The sequence below is a fragment of the Heptranchias perlo genome, chromosome 6 (assembly GCF_035084215.1).
Source record: "Heptranchias perlo isolate sHepPer1 chromosome 6, sHepPer1.hap1, whole genome shotgun sequence".
Lineage (NCBI taxonomy): Eukaryota > Metazoa > Chordata > Chondrichthyes > Hexanchiformes > Hexanchidae > Heptranchias > Heptranchias perlo.
Genome location: NC_090330.1, coordinates 44,448,258 through 44,469,659, shown reverse-complemented (window position 1 = coordinate 44,469,659; position 21,402 = coordinate 44,448,258). Strand labels below are relative to the sequence as shown.

The window sequence follows — 21,402 nt, the reverse complement described above, 5'->3', positions numbered from 1 at the left end:
GAGGTACTTAAAAGAGTCACCTGGTCCAGATGCGCTGCATCCTAGATTACTGAGGGAAGTAAGGGTAGAAATTGTAAAGGTTCTGGCCACAGTCTTCCAATCCTCCTTAGAAAAGGGGGTGGTGCCAGAGGACTGGAGGATTGCAAATGTTACACCCCTGTTCAAAAAAGAGGAGAGGGATAAACCTAACAATCACAGGCTAGTCAGCCTAATTTCGGTGGTGGGGAAATTTTAGAGACAATGGGCCAGAACTTGCGCAGAGCGGCATGGCAACGACGGCAGCAGCTGCCGTGAATTAAATTAATGAATGTACTTACTACAGGTTCTGTGGCACGACTTGCTTGATTTTGATCTTTTAAAAAATTCTACGCAATCAACTCAGTCTCTGAGCATGGAACAGCATGTAAGAATAGAAGACACACCCACAAAATCTGTCAGGAAGAAAGGTTATGCCCACAAGCAGAATTCATTCATTTAAAGTTAATATTCTGATAGTCATTGTAAACAAACATTTTATTTTTTTTTAATATAAAAAGCCAAAGAAACAATTGAATTAAATTAAAGAGACAGAAGGGAAAAGTAAGAACATTTTTAAAATTAAAATTTTTTTTTTTAAATGACCAAAAACTATTAAAATAAGGAGTAATATGAGACTCCACATTTTTAAAATTTAATTTTTAGTTGTTTGGCAGTCATAAAGAGTTATCGCGCTTTTAAAACTTAGTTTAAATCTGGTATTTTTAAGCGTACCTTTTGGTGACATAATTAGTTACATTCCAGCTGGGAGGATGAGCAAGTTTGCGATTTTTCAATGATTTCAATGATTGCAGCGTGCGATGGCCCTTTAATTCGTAGCTGTCAAATCGCCAGCGAACCATTAGGAACAAGTTCTCGATTTCTGCATTTTACTGCGCATGTGCAAACGTGTGAACTTGCTCCTTCAATTCGCCATAAAAAGAGAGCGCTGTTGAGCTCCTCCATTATTTAGGGAGCAATTTCTGCCCCAAGAATACAGGACAAAATTAATTGGCACCTGAAAAAGTATGAGCTAATAAATGAAAGTCAGCACAGTTTTGTTAAAGGAAAATAGTGTTTGACTAACTTGATTGAGTTCTTTGATGAAGTAATGGAGAGAGTTGATGATGGTAGTGCAGTTGATGTTGTGTATATGGACTTCCAAAAGGCATTTGATAAAGTACCACATAATAGACTTGTTAGCAAAATTAAAGCCCCATAGGATTAAAGAGACAGTGGCAGAATGGATACAAAATTGGCTAGGGGACAGAAAGCAGAGAGTAGTGGTGATCAGTTGTTTTTCAGACTGGAGGGAAGTATACAGTGGTGTTCCCCAGGGGTCGGTATTAGGGCTATTGCTCTTTTTGATATATATTAACCACCTGGACTTGGGTACACAGGGTAGAATTTCAAAGTTTGCAGATGACGCAAAACTCGGGAATGTAATAAACAATGTGGAGGATAGTAACAGATTTCAGGAGGACATGGACAGACTGGTGAAACGGACGGACACATGGCAGATGAAATTTAAAGCAGAGAAGCGTGAAGTGATACATTTTGGAGGAAGAATGAGGAGAGGCAATATAAACTAAATGGTACAATTTTAAACAGAGTACAGGAACAGAGAGACCTAGGGGTGTATGTACACAAATCTTTGAAGGTGGCAGTACAAGTTGAGAAAGCTGTTAAAAATCATATGGGATCCTGGGCTTTATTAATAGACATGATGTGGAGATGCCGGTGATGGACTGGGGTGTACAAATGTAAGGAATCTTACAACACCAGGTTATAGTCCAACAGTTTTATTTGAAAATCGCAAGCTTTCGGAGGCTTTCTCCTTCATCAGGTGTATGTGGGATTCCTTGAAAGTGGAATCCCACACACACCTGACGAAGGAGAAAGCCTCCGAAAGCTTGCGATTTTCAAATAAAACTGTTAGACTATAACCTGGTGTTGTAAGATTCCTTACATTTATTAATAGAGGCATAGAGTACAAAAGCAAGGAAGTTATGCTAAACCTTTATAAAACACTGGTTAAGCCTCAGCTGGAGTATTGTGATCAATTCTGGGAACCACAATTTAGGAAGGATGTCAAGGCCTTAAAGACGGTGCAGAAGAGGTTTACTAGAATGGTACTAGGGATGAAAGACTTCAGTTATGTGGAGAGACTAGAGAAGCTGGGGTTGTTCTCCTTAGAACAGAGAAGGTTAGGAGATTTGATAGAGGTGTTCAAAATCATGAACAGTTTTGGTAGAGTAAATAAGGACAACTGTTTCCATTGGCAGAAGGGTCAGTAACCAACGGACACAGATTTAAGGTGATTGGTAAAAGAACCAGAAGCGACATGAGGAATCATTTTTTTACACAGAGAATTGTTGTGATCCGGAATGCACCGTCTGAAAGGGGGTGGAAGTAGATTCAATAATAACTTTCAAAAGGGAATTGGATAAATACTTGTAGGGAAAAAAATTACAGGGCTATGGCGAAAGAGCAGGCGATCTAATTGGATAGCTCTTTTAAAGAGCCGGCACAGACATGATGGACCAAATGGCCTTGTTCTGTGCTGTAACATACTATGAAAGAAGGAACCTCCAACTGGCACTCTGCCTCCTTTTTTAATCTTTTCTCTTTTTTCTCCAAAATATATTATAGCCTGACATGTTTATTTTCCATTCTTGTCCTGATTGCAGCCAGGTTTCTGTTAAAGTTATTAAATCTAGATCTTCCTGTAAAATAATTACTTCCAGTTCCACCAGCATTGCAATACATATGTTGTAACTTTTTTTTGCTTTATTTTTAAAAACACTGGTCCTTTTCCCATCATTTTTTGTCTAAGCTACCCCCTACCAAAAAAAAACCATGCAGAGCCCCCTTTACCTTCAAACACAAGAATAAATTCTTTGGGCCACTTCTGCCTCCTCTAATGCCAGCTCCTCCCCCTCCTGGCATCGTAGTCCCCTTGTTGGCAGCGGTAGGCTCCCTCCGTAGAGCCGAGCTACCACCAGTAGCCCTTCTTGAATGAGTATTGACCACGACCTAAGAAAATAGGTAGGTGTCACAGCCTGACCATCTTCCAGTGGCAAAACCAACCCAATAAGTCAAATCATATTTTTACTACACGCTATTCTGGAATTTTACATGTGGTTTGCAATTGAATTCTGCCACTATGCTCATTTTTCAGTGAAAATTGTAAATCAGTGACCTTAATTATTATTACATGTTCTTTTACTTGGGTGGGGGGGGGGAAGCATCACTATTGTGGCCGGGGGGGGGGGGTGGTGGTGGGGGGGTGTCCTTGCCCTTAATTAGCACCGCTGGGGGTGGTCCTCATGTTCGGAAGTACTGGGATGGGGGTCCTGAAGTTTATCAGCAATGTTGTAGGATCCTGAAGCACTGCTGTGGATCCTAGGGTTTTTGCAACACTTTTGACAGTAGAAAAACACTTCAGAGTTTTTTATGGCACTAAGTTTATATATTTATTGTTCTCCATTTTCATCTAACTAAATCCTAAATTACTGCCATCTTGAAAAACTCAAACCAACAGGTGTTGCATCCAACAGATCCTTCCACATCTTTTGGGTTGCAATGTAATAGTTAATTAAATTATTTAAAATTGTAAACAAATCAGATTGGCAGCATGTTAGTAATGGTGTGGTTACTGTAGTCTAGAGGTTATGGTACTGGACCAGTAACCTAAGATTGTGAGTTCAAATTCTGCCATAGCATGATGTGAAACTGACTTTAGTAAATCTGGTAATTTGTGTGCTGGCTTCAGAAATGTGACCACAAAAACAGGATTGTTGGAAAAACCCAACTGGTTCGCTAATGTCCTTCATGGATAGGAACCTGCCACCCCTACTTGATCTGGCCTAACTGTGACTCCAGGCCCACACTGTATCGCTAACTCAATGCTCTCAGGTAACTAGGGATGGGTAATAAATACTGGGTTTCTGGTGTTGCCCACATCCCAAAAACAATCTATTTACCCCTACTCTTTGCTTTCTGTCACAAGCCATCTCTCTCTATCCATGTGGCTAATATCAAACGTTTTCTGAAAATCCATCTATAAAATATCAACCCCATTTCCTTTGCAATATACACTTTATTGCCTCAAAATATTCAAATCAGTTAGTCAAGCAGGACCTGACCTTCACAAATTTATGCTCACTCTCTGATTGCTAATGCCTCTCTTAACTGTTAACCAATTTTATCCTGTATTATGGACTTTAGAGTCTGGATTTTCTTCATGTGGAGGAGTGGGACTTTTGCCCAACTGAGCACGGGGATAATGTTGACCCCACCATAGTTTCTAGGATCAGCTTACTTATAATATTGTGGGTGGGCTCTAGACATGAGAAACCCTTCTCGATGGGAGCTTTTCATCTTAAGCAGGGTATATAATAGTAGGCAGCTGCAGGATTTTAAACACCTGCAGCAGCTTAAAGGGCCAGGCATCATCAAAAGACTTCTTGCTGTGAACTAGAAAGTTCATTAGTGGAAAATGCAAGAACAGGTCTGGTGGAGGGAACAGCACTCATCTCCCAATGTAGGAGGGCACAGAACTTAAGGAGAGCAGTAGCAGATAATTAGAAGGAGATGGCAATGCCAATTCCATTATTCTGTATAATGCTACTAAATACCCCAAAATGTCAATGAGTTTGTGCATAATGTTGTTGCATGGCTCTTCCTCCTATTCTTGCCAAAACAGAAATAACCTTTAAAATCGTCAAACATAAACTCAGCACTTTATATATCCATATATAATTATTAATAGGCTGAACACCAGAAAGAAGCCCCCATCTAGCTCAGCAATCTCCAGACTGTCATTATTGATCTAAAAATAGGCAGGGCTAGGCACAGATCCATCCAGTTACTATCACTCTTCACTGGGAGCAAAGACTGAGTGGAGACTCTCGTTTGTTTTCTTCAACCCTTCGGAAAGTCATGAAAACTTCAAAGTCAAAAGTTATAGCCGTCGCCAGATTACTTAGTACTCTGGGGGTTATTTTTTCCCTGTTGACTTTCTGCACCAATTGCTGGCTGCTCGCTACCGAGACTTGTAGTCAACCGAATAATAGCACAGAGCCGGATTTCAGACAGGTCAGTGAGTTACAATTACTCTGTTCTACTTGTAATCTACACACGTAAATTGTGCGCCTTTTTAAAAAAAAAACAAATTAAGCCAAATGAAAGATGCATTTTGTATTGAACATTCGTATTTATGATCGCTAGAGTCAGACATTCACTCTAAACTAAAAAGGAATCATCCTTAGTTTATAGTTGTTTAGCTGTGAATTCTCTTCAACTATTTAAAGTTGTTTTTAAAATCAGAGCTGTCCCAATCCTAGGTGTAAGTTTCCAAGTTGCGTAACTCCCTGCTAGAGGTTTCATTCACTTCACTGTGCTGAGACAGCTTCATCCAGTTACTGATTTTCTTCAGCTGTTGCCTCACGTCTCCTGGTCTGCCCACCAAAGGAGTGAGAAACTTTTAATGTTAAATATTGCTCGCTTGCAGTACCACGTGTTAATGATTGAAAATAATTGTTTATCTTGCGAGCCCTCCGGAAACTGCTGGAAGCATTCAGCAAGTCAGTCAACATCTGTGGGAGGCATAGATGTTTTTTTTTTAAAGTTTAAGCCCCTTGAAAAGTGGGGGAGGGTTTAAGTATAAATGTGTTCCTCTATTGATGATACTGGGGTAATTCATGTCATCTTGATAGATCAATTAAAAAAACAATTAAATAATTTTACTATTAGTGTCTATTATGTAGCCCAGTGCCTGCAGTGCCCACCGGTCACGGAAAGCCTCAAGTGTATCGGCAGACATCGCGTGCTCCTTCTCCAGGGCTACCCAGGTGCGGAGAATGCTGCAGAAGGGAGGCAGACAGTGGAACAGATAAATTAATGTTTCAGAACTGGAAGATATTACAGATGAGCAAGACAAAGGGAAGGAAAAAGTACACACACAGTAAGAAATAAAATGGCGTATAAAGTGCTTAAATGAAAACAAGAAATGGTTAAATGGCTAAAGTGATAGTAAAAAGACAAGAGGAGACCGTGTGCCATTGGGGATCTGGGGTGGAGAGTGTTGCACGGAGCAGTCGCGACCAATAGGTGGTTACGCCATTTCACGGACTCCCAGGCCGCCTGCAATTTCTGCGGCCTGGATGAGTCCGTGTTTCATTTATTCACAGTGTGGGAGGCTGCAGCCCCTGTTTGACTGTTTAAGGGGGCTGCTCCTCAAGTTCTGGCTGCACTTCAGTCCCACGCTCCTGATCTTTGACCACCCGGTGAGGAGGGGGGGAGGTCGGTGAACGTCCTCATGGGCCTGCTCCTGGGCCTGTCCAAGGTGGCTATCCACAGGTCCAGGTTAGACGTGGCCCGTGGGGGTGGTCGCTCCGACTGTCTGCCTCTCTTCCGCGGAATTCTCCGCGCCCGGGTGGCCCTGGAGAGGGAGCACACAGTGTCTGCCGGTACGCTTGAGGCTTTCCGCGACCAGTGGGCGCCGCAGGGACTGGAGTGCATCCTGGACTGATATAATAAAATTTTAATTTAACACTTATTTTGGGTTTATTGGTTTTCTGCACATGAACACACCCTAACCCCCCCCTTCTTATAAAAGGGGGACTTAAAACACAAAAAAAGAGTAAACCTGACTGCAATTCCATCCCACACTCCTGAGCTGAGAAAAAAAAAGACAAGAGGAGACATAATGAGAGAAATTTAAAAAAAATTAAAAGCATTTAGAAGACATTGAGAATGCATGAATACTGAAGTGGTGGTGGGTTACGTTAGGTCGAAATTGAAGTACAAAAGATTGGTAAGTGGAATAGGTTCCAGCGACCCGGAATCCTGGGAGAAGAAAAAAAGCAAGTCGTCACCAAGGGTGCAGACCGTCCCCGTCAGCACTGGGTTCTGACAGATAGTCCACATCCCACTAATACCCAAGGTGATGATAAATGAATCACCAAAGAGTTTACAAGCAGAATAGAATTGCTAATAACTAATTTGGATGATGCAGGTACTGAGGGGAATTTTCTGTAATTTGTATAAACAAAAATGATAACAGAAACCTGGCTCAAAAAGGGCAGGATTGGGTACTAAATATTCCTGGATACAAGGTGTTTAGGAAAGATGGGAAGGAAAGAAAGGAGGAGGGGGGGGGGGGTGGTGGTAGCGGTGGCAGTATTGATTAAGGAGAATATTGCAGTACTGGAGAGAGAGGATGTCCTGGAGGGGTCAAGGACAGAATCTATTTGGCTAGAGGTAAGAAATAAAAGAGGTACCATTACACTACTGGGTGTATTCTATAGGCCACCAACTAGTGGGAAGGAGATAGAGGAGCAAATTTGCAGGGAAATTACAGACAGGTGCAAAAGCTATAGAGTAGTGATAACTGGGGACTTCAACTATCCTAATATAGATTGGGATTACAATAATATATGGGGCAAAGAGGGGGAGGAATTTTTGAAATGTGTTCAGGATAACTTTCTTGACCAGTACGTTTCTGGCCCAACGAGGAAGGTGGCATTGCTGGACTTGGTTCCAGGGAATGAGGCGGGCCAAGTGGACCAAGAGTCAGTGGGGGAGCATTTAGGGAACAGCGATCATAATATCATAAGGTTTAGAATAACTATGGAAAAGGACACGGACCACTCTAAAGTAAAAATACTCAATTGGAGGAGGGCCAATATCAATGGGATGAGAACAGATCGGGTAAATTGGAATCAAAGATTGGCAGGCAAAACTATAATTGAACAGTGGGCGGCCTTTAAAGAGGGGATGGTTCATGTACAGTTTAGGCATATTCCCACGAGGCAGAAAGGTAGGGCAACTAAAGCCAGAGCTGGATGACAGAAGAGATAGTGAGTAAGATGAAATGGAAAAAAGAAGCATATGACAGATGTCAGGTTGATAACACAAGTGAGAACCAGGCAGAATATAGAAAGTTCAGAAGGGAAGTGAAAAAGGAAATAAAAGGGGCAAAGAGAGAGTATGAGAATAGACTGGTGGCCAATATAAAAGGGAATCCAAAAGTCTGCTACAGGCATGTAAACAGTAAACGGGTAGTAAGAGGAGGGGTGGGGCCGATTAGGGACCATGGGCGGACTCATGAAGGCAGAGGGCGTGGCCGAGGTACTAAATAGGTACTTTGCATCTGTCTTTACCAAGGAAGAAGATGCTGCCGAGTCTCAGTAAAGGAAGAAATAGTTTAGATACTGGATGGGCTAAAAATTGATAAAGAAGAGGTACCTGAAAGGCTAGCTGTACTTAAAGTAGATAAGTCATCCGGTCCGGATGGGATGCATCCTAGGTTGCTGAGGGAAGTAAGGGTAGAAATTGTGGAGGTACTGACCATAATCTTCCAAACATCCGTAGATACGGGGGTGATGCCAGAAGACTGGAGAATTGCAAATGTTACATCCTTGTTCAAAAAAGGATGTAAGGATAAACCCAGCAACTATAGGCCAGTCAGTTTAACCTCAGTGGTGGGGAAACTTTTAGAAACGATAATCTGGGACAGAATTAACAGTCACTTGGATGAGTGTGGATTGATTAGGGAAAGCCAGCATGGATTTGTTAAAGGCATATCGTGTTTAACTGACCTGATAGAGTTTTTTGTTGAGTTAACAGAGAGGGTAGATGAGGGCAATGCAGTTGTTGTGGTGTATATGGACTTTCAAAAGGCGTTTAGTAATGTACCGCATGGTAGGCTTATATTCAAGATTGCAGCTCATGGAATAAAGGGGGCAGCAGCAACATGGATACAGAATTGGCTCATTGACAGGAAACAGGGAGTAGTGGTGAACGGTTGTTTTTCAGACTGGAGGGAGGTGTACAGTGGTGTTCCCCAGGGGTCGGTGCTGGGAACACTGCTTTTCTTGATATATATTAATGACTTGGACAGGGCACAATTTCAAAATTTGCAGAAGACACAAAACTTGGAAGGGTAGTAAACAGTGAAGAGGATATAGACAAGCATGGACGGACACATGGCAGATGAAATTTAACACAGAAAAATGTGAAATGATATATTTTGGTAGGAAGAATGAGGAGAGGCAATATAAACTAGAGGGCGCAACTCTAAAAGAGGTACAGGAACAGAGAGATGTGTGCACAAATCATTGAAGGTGGCAGGGCAGGTTGAGAAAGTGGTTAAAAAATCATCTGGGATCCTGGGCTTTATAAATAGAGGCATGGATTACAAAAGTATGGAAGTCACGATGAACCTTTATAAAACACTGGTTCGGCCACAACTGGAGTATTGTGTCCAGTTCTGGACACCACATTTTAGGAAAGATGTGAAGGCCTTAGAGAGGGTGCAGAAGAGATTTACTAGAATGATTCCAGGGATGAGGAGCTTTAGTTACGTGGATAGACTGGAGAAGCTGGGGTTGTTCTCCTTGGAACAGAGACGGTTGCGAGGAGATTTGATAGAGGTATTCAAAATCATGAAGGTCTAGACAGAGTAAATAGAGAGAAACGGTTCCCATTGGCAGAAGGGTCAAGAAGCAGAGGACATAGACTTAAGGTGATTGGCAAAAAAAAAACAAAGGCGACATGAGGAAAAACTTTTTTTACACAGTGAGTGGTTAGGATCTGGAATGCACTGCCCGACGAGGACGGTGGAGACAGATTCAATCATGGCCTTCAAAAGGGAACTGGATAAGTACTTGAATGGACTAGCTGGACTGCTCTTGCATAGATCTGGTGCAGACTCGATGGGCTGAATGGCCTCCTTCTGTGCTGTAACCTTTCTATGATTCTATTAAAAACAGCTTTGAAGTGCCATCCATAAGAAAATATATATATAAGTTTAGAAACAGTTTTAAAACAGTTAATAAATAACGTTCAGTCAACATAACTATCAAACAAACTTGGGGACATATCAGTTTGCTTAATCTCAGAGTAAAATGACAGTTTGAGTGAAAAGTTCCCTCTTCTAAATAGGAATGCTGGTTTAAATGTTATGGATGTTCTAATGTTAGCATTTGACGTAGCTAGATCTAATCATTTCTGTGTCTCTGATTAACGGCTTTAAGGACTGGTGAAATTTGCAAACAATTTAAACTTTAATGCTTAAGGTATTTGCAAACAAAATGTACTCAAAGTATCTTGAGCAACGGATGCCTACTCAAGTGTTAAATTATGCTCACAACTAAGGTAACGAGAGCTTCAGCCCACAATTTAAAAGATGATATTCCTGGCAGTTTCAGGGACTCTGCCTGCACGAGAACTATCCAGTGTAGTAACCAGATGCCCTTGTTTATGAATGGAAACAGTGCTAGTATTTCAAAGGATAGATTATGCAGTCAGCAGGATTGGTACCACTGGTTTAGAATGGGCATGTAGAGTTGTCATATTAGTTGGAGACTGCTTTTAGGAGGGTCATAGGCACTCTTAAAGATTCTAGGGCTGATTTTTTATAAGTGCATGCTACTGGCAGGAAGTGTCGTCCACTGGCCAAGCATAGACCATACACCAAGTTTCCACTTGCGGGGGAGACCAGGACTAGAGGCCATAAGTATAAGATAGTCACCAATAAATCCAGTAGGGAATTCAGGAGAAATTTCTTTACCCAGAGCTAGAATGTGAACCTCGCTACAACAGGGAGTAGTTGAGGCGACTAGCATCGATACATTTAAGGGGAAGCTAGATAAGCACATGAGGGAGAAAGGAATAGAAGGATATGCTGATAGGGTTAGATGAAATAAGGAAGGAGGGGGCTCGTGTGGAGCATAGGCCTGTTGGGCTGAATGGCCTGTTTCTGTGCTGTACATGCTATATAACATAAGAAGTGATTTTATGGGTCCATGCTGCAGGTGGGATGCCTCGCTTGCTGGAAGTGTGCAAATCGGATACTGAGGTGTGTGGTGCTATTGAACTCCTGATGTGTGTAGCCGGTGGGCAAGGTTTCCTGCCAGTAGCATGCATTTGTAAAGTTGGCTTTTCTGTGTGAGAGCTTAATTCTCACACAATTTTCCATCAATTTAGAATGGAAGCGAACTGTGGGGAAAAGGGAGGTTCCACAGGGCGAATTTTAACCCTCGCGAACGGGTGGGTTGGGAGTGGGTGGGTAGTTAAAATAACTGATTTTTGGAGCACGACCGCAACTCTGCTCCATCGCTTCCAGGTTTAACCGAGGTGTGTTTGGATGCATGCGAGTAACGTACTCGCTGCAGTCGGGACCTAAATTAGTTCAGGCGGGCATTTATTCAATTAACGTCCTTATGATATGTTAATTAGGTTTTTTTTAAATTGAATTTTACTGACCATTAAACTTAACATTTCCCAAAGTTTGTGAATTTCAGTCAGTGAAGAGGAGGCAAGAAGAGCTGGGGGGGAGGGGGGAAGCGGCCGATCGCCGTGGGGGGGGGTGGATCAAGAGATAAGAGCCCATATTGCACTGCTTGTGGGTCAGGAGGCGCAGGAGTGTTTCTTCCAGGCCCAACAAGCTTACTTGCATTGATCGGACGCCTGCGGACAGCCGCCCCCCACACCCCCAACCACCGTGCGATCAGCACCACCCCCACCCCACCCAAGCATAAGCATGGTGATCGGCCAACTCTCTTCCTTCCCCCCCCAGCATGGTGATCGGCCAACTCCCCCCTCCCCCCCCCCAGCATGGTGATCGGCCACATCCCCCCTCTCTCTCCCCCCCGCCCCCCACACAGCATGGTGATCGGCCACTTCCCCCCTCCACCCCCCCCAGCATGGTGATCGGCCACCTCCCCCCTACCGCTGCAATCGGCCACCTCTCCCCTCCCCCCCCACATCGGCGATCGGCCCCCCTCCCCACCCCCCACGGCGATCGGCCACCTCCCCCCCCCCCCCTCCCCCCCCCACCACGGCGATCTGCCGCCTCCCGCCTTCCCCCCACCACCATGGAGACCCCCCCTGCCTGCTCCCCCTCCACCACGGAGACCCCCCCCTCCCAAGCGGCCAAGACTCTTTTCCCCCCTCCCCAGGATCAGTTGAGACCCCAGCCGCACCGAACACCCAGCATTGCACCCCTCCATTTTCCGGGCCACGATCTTCTCCCCAGCCCCCGTCCTCCCCGTACAACCTCCACAGCCCTCGATATCTCCCTCCATTCCACCCTGCAATCCCTGCCTGCGGCCAACTACGGCAGGCCTTCCCGCCCGCCCGCCCGCCAGCACCTCAATCTGGCTGGCTGTGGATGGGAAACCAATTTGAAAAATATTGTAACAGGCCCTACCGTTAAATTTGTTAAGATCTGCAGGAAACCTTTTATTTCCGGGTTTCCCGTCCATAAAACCACCCTCCACCCTGCTTACTATCCGGATCCAAGTTAAAATCCAGGCCCATGTGTCTGAAAGGGGGACAGGCTATTTGCTGTGATTTTCTTTATTTTCATCGTTTCATAGCTTTTTGGTGTTGTTTTTTCAAATTTTATTGCTGTTTTAGCATCAGAACATGTTGGGAATGTTTACATAACATTAAAAACATCTGGACGTTGTCTGCAAAATCACCGGAAGCCAAATACAATTGAAGCGTTTAAGAGTTCTGCAGGATTTAAAAGCCATAAAAGAGAAGATATGAAAGAGCAGCGTATAATCCAAACTTTCCTTGCAGCTCGGAGACCTACTCAGCCATGGTCAGTTGATAGCACTCTCACCTCAGAAGATTGTGGGTTCAAGTCTCACTCTGGAAACTCGAGCACATAATCTAGATTGACACTCTGGTGCAGTACTGAGGGAGTGCTGCATTGTTGGAGGTGTCGTCCTTTGGATGAGACGTTAAACCGAAGCCTAAAAGATCCCATGGCACTCTTTCGAAGAAGAGCAGGGGCGTTCTTCCTGCTGTCCTGGCCAATATTTATCCCTAACCAAACATCATGAAAACAGATTATCTGTTCATTATCACATTGCTGTTTGTGGGATTTTGCTGGATGCAAATTGGCTGCTGCGTTTCCTATATTACAACAGTGACTACACTTCAAAAGTAATTAACTGGCTGTAAAACACTTTCGGATGTCCTGAGGTCATGAAAAGTGCTTTATAAGTATGAGTTCTTTCTTTCTTAGTCCCACGCTGTTTGGCAACTCAATGGAAAATGGAACTGATAGTTCTATCACTTTGCTTTTACTGCTCTAGAATAACAAAAGTGGAGGATGTACCTTCAAATAAAGCTTGTGTTGCAAAATACTGTGTGTGATGATTGAATGGGTGTGAGTGAGTGAGAAGAAACAAGACAAAACAGCAGGGAGGTTGGTACCAGCCCAGTATTTAGTTTCATCTTTCTCTACTTCCTCAATGGATCTGCACTACCAGATGACACATTTACCCACAGAGCACAAAGTGACATATTTACCAACAGAGCAACAGGTGGCATATTTACCCCTAAAGCACCAGGTGAAATGCTTACCTGCAGAGAACTGGATGACAAATTTACCTGCAGAACACCAGGTGACACTTTTACCTAAAGAGCACCAGCTGATGGATTTGCCCAGAGCACTATGTGCACTGAAATAGTCCTAATGAAAGTCATGAATGACATCCTCTGTGATTGTGACCATAGTTCATTGTCCATCCTTGACGTCTCTATAGTCTTTGACATGGTCGATCACACTACCCTCCTTCATTGTCTCTTCTCTGTTATTTAGCTTGGTAGAACAAGCCTCACATGGTTCTATTCTTATCTATCCCATCATAGCCAGAGCATCTCCAGCAATGGCTTCTCCCAAACCATTGCCTCTGGAATCTCCCAATGATCCATCCTTGGTCTCCTCCTCTTCCTCATCTACATGTTGTCCCTTGGCTATATCATCTACAGACAAGGAGCCAGCTTCCATAGGTACGCTGATGATGTTGAACTCTACCTTTCCACCACCCGTTTTGACCCATCCACTGTATGTGTGCTATCAGAAAACTTGTCCTACATCCAGTTTCAGATGAGCTGCAATTTCCTCCAGCTAAACATTGGGAGGACCAAGCCATTATCTTTAGCCCCCGCACAAACTCCATACCCTTACCACCTCCTCCATGGCTATTGTCGCAGGCTGAATCAGACTGTTTGCAACCTCAACGATCTGTTCAACCTCGAGTTGAGTTTCCAACCCCATTTCTTCTCCATCAGAAAGACTGCCTGCTTCCACTTTCGTGACATCACTCGCAATTATTTGTGCCTTTGTCGCCTCTGGACTCGATTGATGCAATACTCTCCTGAGTGGCTTCCCATCCTCAACCATCTATAAACTTCAGCTTATTCAAATCATTACTGCCTGTATCCTACCTCGCTCGACCATCACTCCAGTCCTTCCTGATCCACATTGGCTTCTGGTCCCCCAACACCTCAAATTTATAATTCTCATTAGTGTTAAATTCCAACCATGGCTTTGCCTCTCCCTATCTCTGTAACCATCTCCCGCCCCTGAATTCCATGTTCCTCTGACTGTGGCTCCTGTGCATCCCCACCTTGCTTTTGCTCTTTTAGTGGCCATGCTTTCAGCCAACTAGGCCCCATGCTCTGGAATTCCTTACCTAAATCCTACCACCTCTTCACCTCCCTTTCCTCTTTTAAGACCTTCCTTAAAGCCCACCTCTTTGCCTAAACTTTTTCTCACCTGTCCTAATCTTTCCTTCTTTGGCTTGACATCAGCTTCTCCTTGTACCTCTGTGAAGTTCCTTGGGATGTTTTTCTACGTTGAAGGCACAATATAATGCAAGTTATCTTTGCTCTAGGTGATGTATTTACTCACACAACGCTAGGTGAAATATTTATCCACAAAGTACGAGGTGACATGCTTACATGCAGAGCGCCAGATAACATATTAGGGCCATTTTCCTAGCACTTGTGCCTGGGAGCTGATCTTTCTCAGGGCACATGGCTCAGGGAAAAGGGATGGTAATCCAAATCACCAGGCCTGCTCCCCTTTAACACTGCCCCAGGATTGCCAAGGCTTTCTTGTGGGGGGCAGAGCTTGACATGCAGAAGGTGCAGGCCAGATGGTATAATTTAAATGAAGCAGGAAGAGACATTTGTGGCCTCCTGCCTTATTTCCCAATGATCACACTTGCTGGGCTTTGAAGCACAGGGCATTCAGAAAAAGTTGGCGCTGTGGCCTGTATCCCGAACCCCTATCAATCAGTAAATCAGTGGGTCACCCGGGGCAGGCCGAAGTTCTGAATGCAACCCTCAGTAATTGTAGTTGTGCCCTATGGAGGTATAAGGGATAAGCAAGACATGATGGCTGCCAATGGAGATTGGCAGCCAGAGGATCCAAATCACTGAGGCCAGTGAGGGAGCTACAGGCCTGAAAGTCTTGCAGCTGATTTTCCTGGCTTTACTCCTAGCACCAATCCCTGCTCACAAACACGGATAAGATGTTTACCCATAAAGGTCCAAGTGATATATTTATTTAAAGAGCAGCGAGTGATGTGTTTCCCCACAGAGCATTACGTGATCTATTTACTCAGAGCCATTCGGGGGAGTCTATTTGAAGTGTATGTTTCAAGGCGGTGTTTATTTTGGAAAGTTTTTTTAGACTTTAACTGGAATATATATTTAAAAAAATCCTAGGGCTGAAACTTTAAACTGCATTAAGTAACCAGTTGTGCTTGTTCTGTAAATAATTGTCTGATCCCACGGCCCAACTTGTTCCATGTAGTTCAATCTGTGAATTTGGCTAAGTGACAAAATGCTGTTGTGTAAAGGTTTCACTGGAGTAGATTAACTGGAACATTGAGAAATTGATGTGGTCACTTGTGTTGATTTCATATTCCTGTGTGCATATTTTTTCTCTCAAATTATGTTATGGTACAAGCTATTTAAATATCATTACATTCTCATTCCCTTGTAGCTGAATCTTACACTCGCACATTAAAGGATCCACTGCATATTTCCGTAATATGGTTCTGGATTAACTTTACTATTGCTCACAGAGACTTCCTAACTCCTTAGTTGTTCACTCATGTTATTTTTGCTACTTTGAAACCGTCTTGCGATTGTAACTAACAAATGATTAATTGCAAATATGGAATAAAATGCAGTAGAGTGCACTTTTCACTCCAAATAAAATCCATTCTTCATTTGTTCCTCAGTGTACAAATAGAATATGCTGTTTTCCAAAGGCTAAAAATATTTGGGAACACTAGGATAAATTTTACAAACTCTCAGTGCTGGAATGGAGCTTTACCAGTCAGGAATACTTATAGGAATTCAGATGTGGAAGCCAGCAAGCCTCACAGGATTTTCCATCCCTTTATGAACCTCATGCCATTGCATAGCCATCTTGGTGGGTGGACTTTTGGGCTGCCTATTAAGACCTCAGTTTGGAATGCATTCCAGTCCCACTTTTAACTGTAGCCTATGCACACAGGAAAGAAGTTTTTTTTTGCTGTCTGTTTAATGTTTTCCCCACTTTCATTTTCTGAAGCTTTGTAAAAGATTTGTAAAGTGACAATAAGTTTTTACTTGGCTTTCAGTGAAGTGGAGGCAGCAGAGGCCTCATTCTCAATTCGATTGTCCAAGACTACTACCATTGTTTTATTTGTTCTTGGGTATGGGCAAAGCAGCATTTATTGCCAATCCCTCATTGCCCTCAGGGCATCGAGAGTCAACCACATAGTGTGGGACTGAAGTCACATGTGGGCTAGGCAGGAGTTAGTGGTTTTCTTTCCTGTTGGGTTTTTACAAAAATCCAACAGCCTTCCTGGTTACGTAAGTACACAAATTACCAGATTTAGTGTACTCAATTTCACAAATTGCTATGGTGGGATTCTGCATTCACAACTTCTAGGTGACTAACCCATTACCACAACAACTACACCACTGTACTTTGTAACAGTGGTGCAGTCATTTGCTTGCTGCTATAGGAACCTCTTTGGCGATGGAAAAAAAAACATTTTTAAAACACTCGCAAGGTTTATTGCAGGACCGAATACAGCTAAGCAATTCCCTTGACAGTTTATTGACCTGCTGGTATGAAAAGTTTCATTTTTCCTCCATTTTTCTGAAAATCAGAATTATTCATAAAATAATTACAGTGGAAATCCATTACTCTTGAACTTCTGAAGAGCAATTTTGTCTAACTTCTGCCATCCTTCTATTATTGCGACTTTTGAGGGTCTGAAAAGTCTCATCCTCTCTGTCTCAGTCTCCGTTCTAAATAACTTCATCTTCTGATCAGACATGGCAAAGCCACAATGTAAATATAACTTGAATATCTTCATTGGTTTTTGCATTCTGGTCTGATAGTGCAGCACTATTATTTTTCCAGTGTCACTATTGGGTCATACTTCTATCGTCTGATCATCAAACTTTATATTTGCAAAGGGCATACATTCAAACATTTCACAAATCTTGCAATTAGAGACTTGTGATACATTGCAACACCATCAGCATGGCCATATGCAAACTGTTTGAACCTTTCACAAGCAAATTTAATGCTCAATAGTTGTTTATCTGTGTATATCTGGCCTCCGCATCAATTAATGAACGTGATGTATATGTTACAGGTTGCCACCAATCATCGTACTTTTTCCGGCAGCATGGCCCTTAGTCCTGTCTTGAGATACATACCATTAGTTTTTCAGAATTGTAGAACTTCAGAACTGGCTCTTGCATGAGCAATCTCTCTTAGCTTTGATAATTGCTAATTCCTGTTCATGATTTCAGTTCCGCTCAGTAGTCTATTTTAAGATTTCTAAGAGGAAATACTTTATCTGAAAGATTTAGTATGAATATATTTAGGTAATTGATCATTCCTGGAGACCTTAAACCACATTTCTTGCATTGTGGATGTGGCACGTGTTCAGTAGCTGAGACTTTCTCATTGTCGGGCTTAATACTGTCGCAAGTGATGATGTCACCAATGGCTCCAAGTACACATTTGTCTTTAATAAGTTTCAGATTGATTTAAAAAAAAAAATGACTTCAAATACTTTCTGGAGTCTGTTGCAATGTTCTACTTTGGATGAATCCCTCTAAACTGTATCTACTGATTTGTAGACACCTTCACTGTGTTCTTATATCACATTGATGATTTTGTGATATGCTTCTGGCTCTGATGCATACCAAATGAAAGTTGTACAAATCCATACTGTCACAAGACAACAAGATAATTATGGATGAGGAAGGCAATTCGGCCCATCTTAGTTCATCCAGCAACACTAATAACTTGCATTTATAAACTCTATATATATCATGGATATCTGGGTCTCATAGTGTTTGTTTAATGGTCACAACATTGCACTCGAGCAAGAGGCAATGTGGGAGTTGAGCTATCTCCTGGCAACTGACCTCTGGACAATCCCTATCATAGGGATAGCACTGTTTGTAGCTGTCAAGGTCACCACAACTCTTTTTGCTTGTGGCTCATTTCAAGCTGTCACGGGGGCATCAGCAGCATTAGTCAATCTGCAGTTTTCAGGTATTTAAAGCAGGTAACTGATGCATTGTTCACCACAGTAAATGCTTTCATCGTTTTTCCCATGGGGAAACTGGTAGCAAAATTAGAGGGCCCTGTATTTTGCAGGGCATCTTTGATGGTACCCATGTAGCCTTATGAGCTCCTGCACAATTCCTTTGCCTTCATGAAACAAAGGGCTTCCACTTTATCAACACAGGGTCACCCATGACCACCAAAATATGATCATGCTAATAAATGACCACATCCCAGACATCAGTCATGATACCTTCATGTTATGGCAGCCTGCAATGCCAGGAGTGCAATGATGGCTTCTAAGAGACCAAGACTATTGTCTGAAACCCTAGCTCATGACACCTCTAAAACAGCAACAGAGTACAATAAGGTTCATGAGAAAAGTAGGATCATTACTGAACATGTGATATGCATCCTGAAACAGCACTTCAGATGCCATGGACTGATTTGGGGATGTCTTTCAATACATCCCACCCAGGTCTCCAAGCATTGTTTGGTGCTGCATGCTGCACAACTTTTCCACCCAAAGAGACATAACCACGGAGCAGGTGGAGGAATAGGGTACTCTTCCACTGCCAGGATCTAAACAGGATGAAGGTGAGGAGCCAAAAGAGATTTCTGCTGAGCTAGAGCCATACAGAAAATTCTTATAGGCATGCTCTTCACCTAAATGCCTAATTCATTCAATGCATTATCAGTCCTTTCCACATCTGCACCATGAAGTGGCTAAATACCTTCCCAAACTTGGTACTCCCTCAACTACTTTGGTTCCCACTCTTTTTTTATGTGCTAAACTTTATATTACACCATCCCAAGAAAACCCCCTGGAATAGGTTGAACTAAATTGGAACCAAATTTAATTCCCTAAGAGTGAGTAGTGCATGTGGCCAGCTTTTTTTCTTCTTTTTGATGGCAATGTATGATTCATGTGCTCTTGAACCTAACTTAGTTCTTCTTCCCAATGCTCTTCCAGTTGCAGGAATAAGTGAGGAGGCTGACTGCTGGGTCTCAGTGAGAGCCTATTGGGATTGAGATGGCTCTGTGCCTCCTTGTGCTAGGTCATGAGATGGACCAGCAACTGCTTGTGCCACTGCTACAGTGGCTGCTTGGTGCTCCTCACTTTCTGGCACACCTATAGCCATTTGAGGGAGTGATATATAAACAAGACAGTCCTTACTAGTGTTTGGAAGCCAATCAGAAGACTTGGGCCCAGGAAATAATTCCTAGGGGTGACATAAACATGTTACACTTTATCTGGCCCTGTGTGGGACCCTTTGTTAAAGAATAGACCGGAAATTTAGGGGGGTTATAAAATATAGCCGGCATGCCTAGGCATCCATGCTTCACTAACTTGAGATTTCCCAGAGCACTTACCGACTGCTAGAAGTGATTGACATCAGAAAGAGGGACCCTTCTGCAACACGTGTCACCCAGATTGGTCAATGGGTCTTTCTTTGAAGTTAGGGCATTTATAGGTGTACTTGGCACACCTCTCAGCACTTTCTCTTTGCCTTTGTTAGATTATCTTAGACTCCTTTCATCTTTCTTACATGTAATTTCTCTTAATAATTCGAAGATTCTTTTTGATTTCTCTAGTCGGCTTCTGTAGTATCCTTTACTTAGTAGATGTAGAAAGGCACCTTTACAGGTACAAAGTATATTCAGGACAAAGAGCAAGAGGTTATATAAGTCAAATTGGACGGCTATACCACCCAGTTACAGGCAAAGATAAATGTGACACTTAACTGTACGTGTTGTTTGAGATTGGGAAAGGTGAGAGCTAAACCAGTTATGTCAGACACAGTCACTCATGCGTACGGTAAGTTCAGCCAGAACAGAGGATCCAAGTGGAACAGATAATGCTGCCACTGAAGGATCTCATCGACCCGCCATCCTAGGAAGTCACGCCGCTCATAAGGACCAGGTCGTATAAGCTCTGGAGACATTGTTAACCACCAGCACATCGACTCTATTCAATAGACTAGCTAGCTAATGCTGTTAATTTGTCAGCTATCTAGGGATTTAATCCTAATATAATTATACCAATTTGGAGTAGTCTCAGACGCTGATCTCAATAATAATTTAGAGTCAGCGATTCAGTTAATGCTGAACTACAGTGATACGCTGAGCTGCTTTCACAACCTGTTACTCAATTTGTTAATAACTCCCTATTAATTATTTGTTATTGAAACTACTAGGTAACCCTGACCACAACTATTTAAGTATACTAAACAGTTAATAGATATAAAGTTTAAGCTTAACTTGTGATTTTGTAGTCAATAAATAGTTGTTAGTGCAAAAGCAAAATACTGTGGATGCTGGAAATCTGAAGTAAAAACGGAAAATGCTGGAAACACTCAGCAGGTCAGGCAGCATCTGTGGAGAGAGAGTTAACATTTCAGGTCGATGACCTTTCGTCAGAACTGGAAGAAGTTTGAGATTCAACAGATTTTAAGCAAGTATGAGGTGGGGGGCGGGGGGGGGAGGTGGGGGGTGGTGGATGGTGGAGAGGGAGAGGGAGAGGGAGAGGGAGAGAGAACCAAAAGGGAAGATTTTGTTCTTTCCTTCCTTCGCCCCCCCCCCCCCCCCCCCCACCCCTTCCCTGGCTCTGTACTTGCTTTAAAAACTGTTAATTCTCAAACTTCTTCCAGTTCTGACGAAAGGTCATCGACCTGAAATAAAGTGCGGTCTGCTACAATATGGCATGCATGTGATACTTAGGAAGAACATATTTCTGAGGGTTTAGCATGCAGCCTCGTTAAGAGTGTAACAGGGCGAGAGGAATCAGTTAGTGGGCTGGATATTTTGCCCAACTATTTAGTATAGTGCAAAATTGCTAGCCTTGGCAGAAAAAAAAGGCATTTTTTTTACACATTTGTTTCCAGGTCTTCTGGATGGTGGACACTGCAGTAACTCTGTCAGCTACCTCCTATTAAGCAGCCTGGACATTTTTTTAACATAAGGAGTTTGTTATGCATAAT

At 42.9% G+C, this 21,402-nt stretch overlaps 1 protein-coding gene across 2 annotated transcripts in view; it reads left to right on the top strand.

The window, feature by feature from the left end:
- Positions 1 to 4,466: 4,466 nt before the first annotated feature.
- LOC137322950 (transmembrane protein 182-like) overlaps positions 4,467 to 21,402 on the top strand; it is a 70,088-nt gene continuing 53,152 nt past the window's right edge. Inside the window, exon 1 of one of the 2 annotated variants that reach the window (XM_067986208.1) lies at positions 4,467 to 5,115. In XM_067986208.1, the coding sequence (XP_067842309.1) occupies positions 4,960 to 5,115 (156 nt within the window). In that variant the 5' untranslated portion in view covers positions 4,467 to 4,959. Of the gene's footprint in view, positions 5,116 to 20,696; positions 20,786 to 21,402 lie in introns of those variants that run through there. The other variant, XM_067986209.1, reaches the window with a different exon arrangement.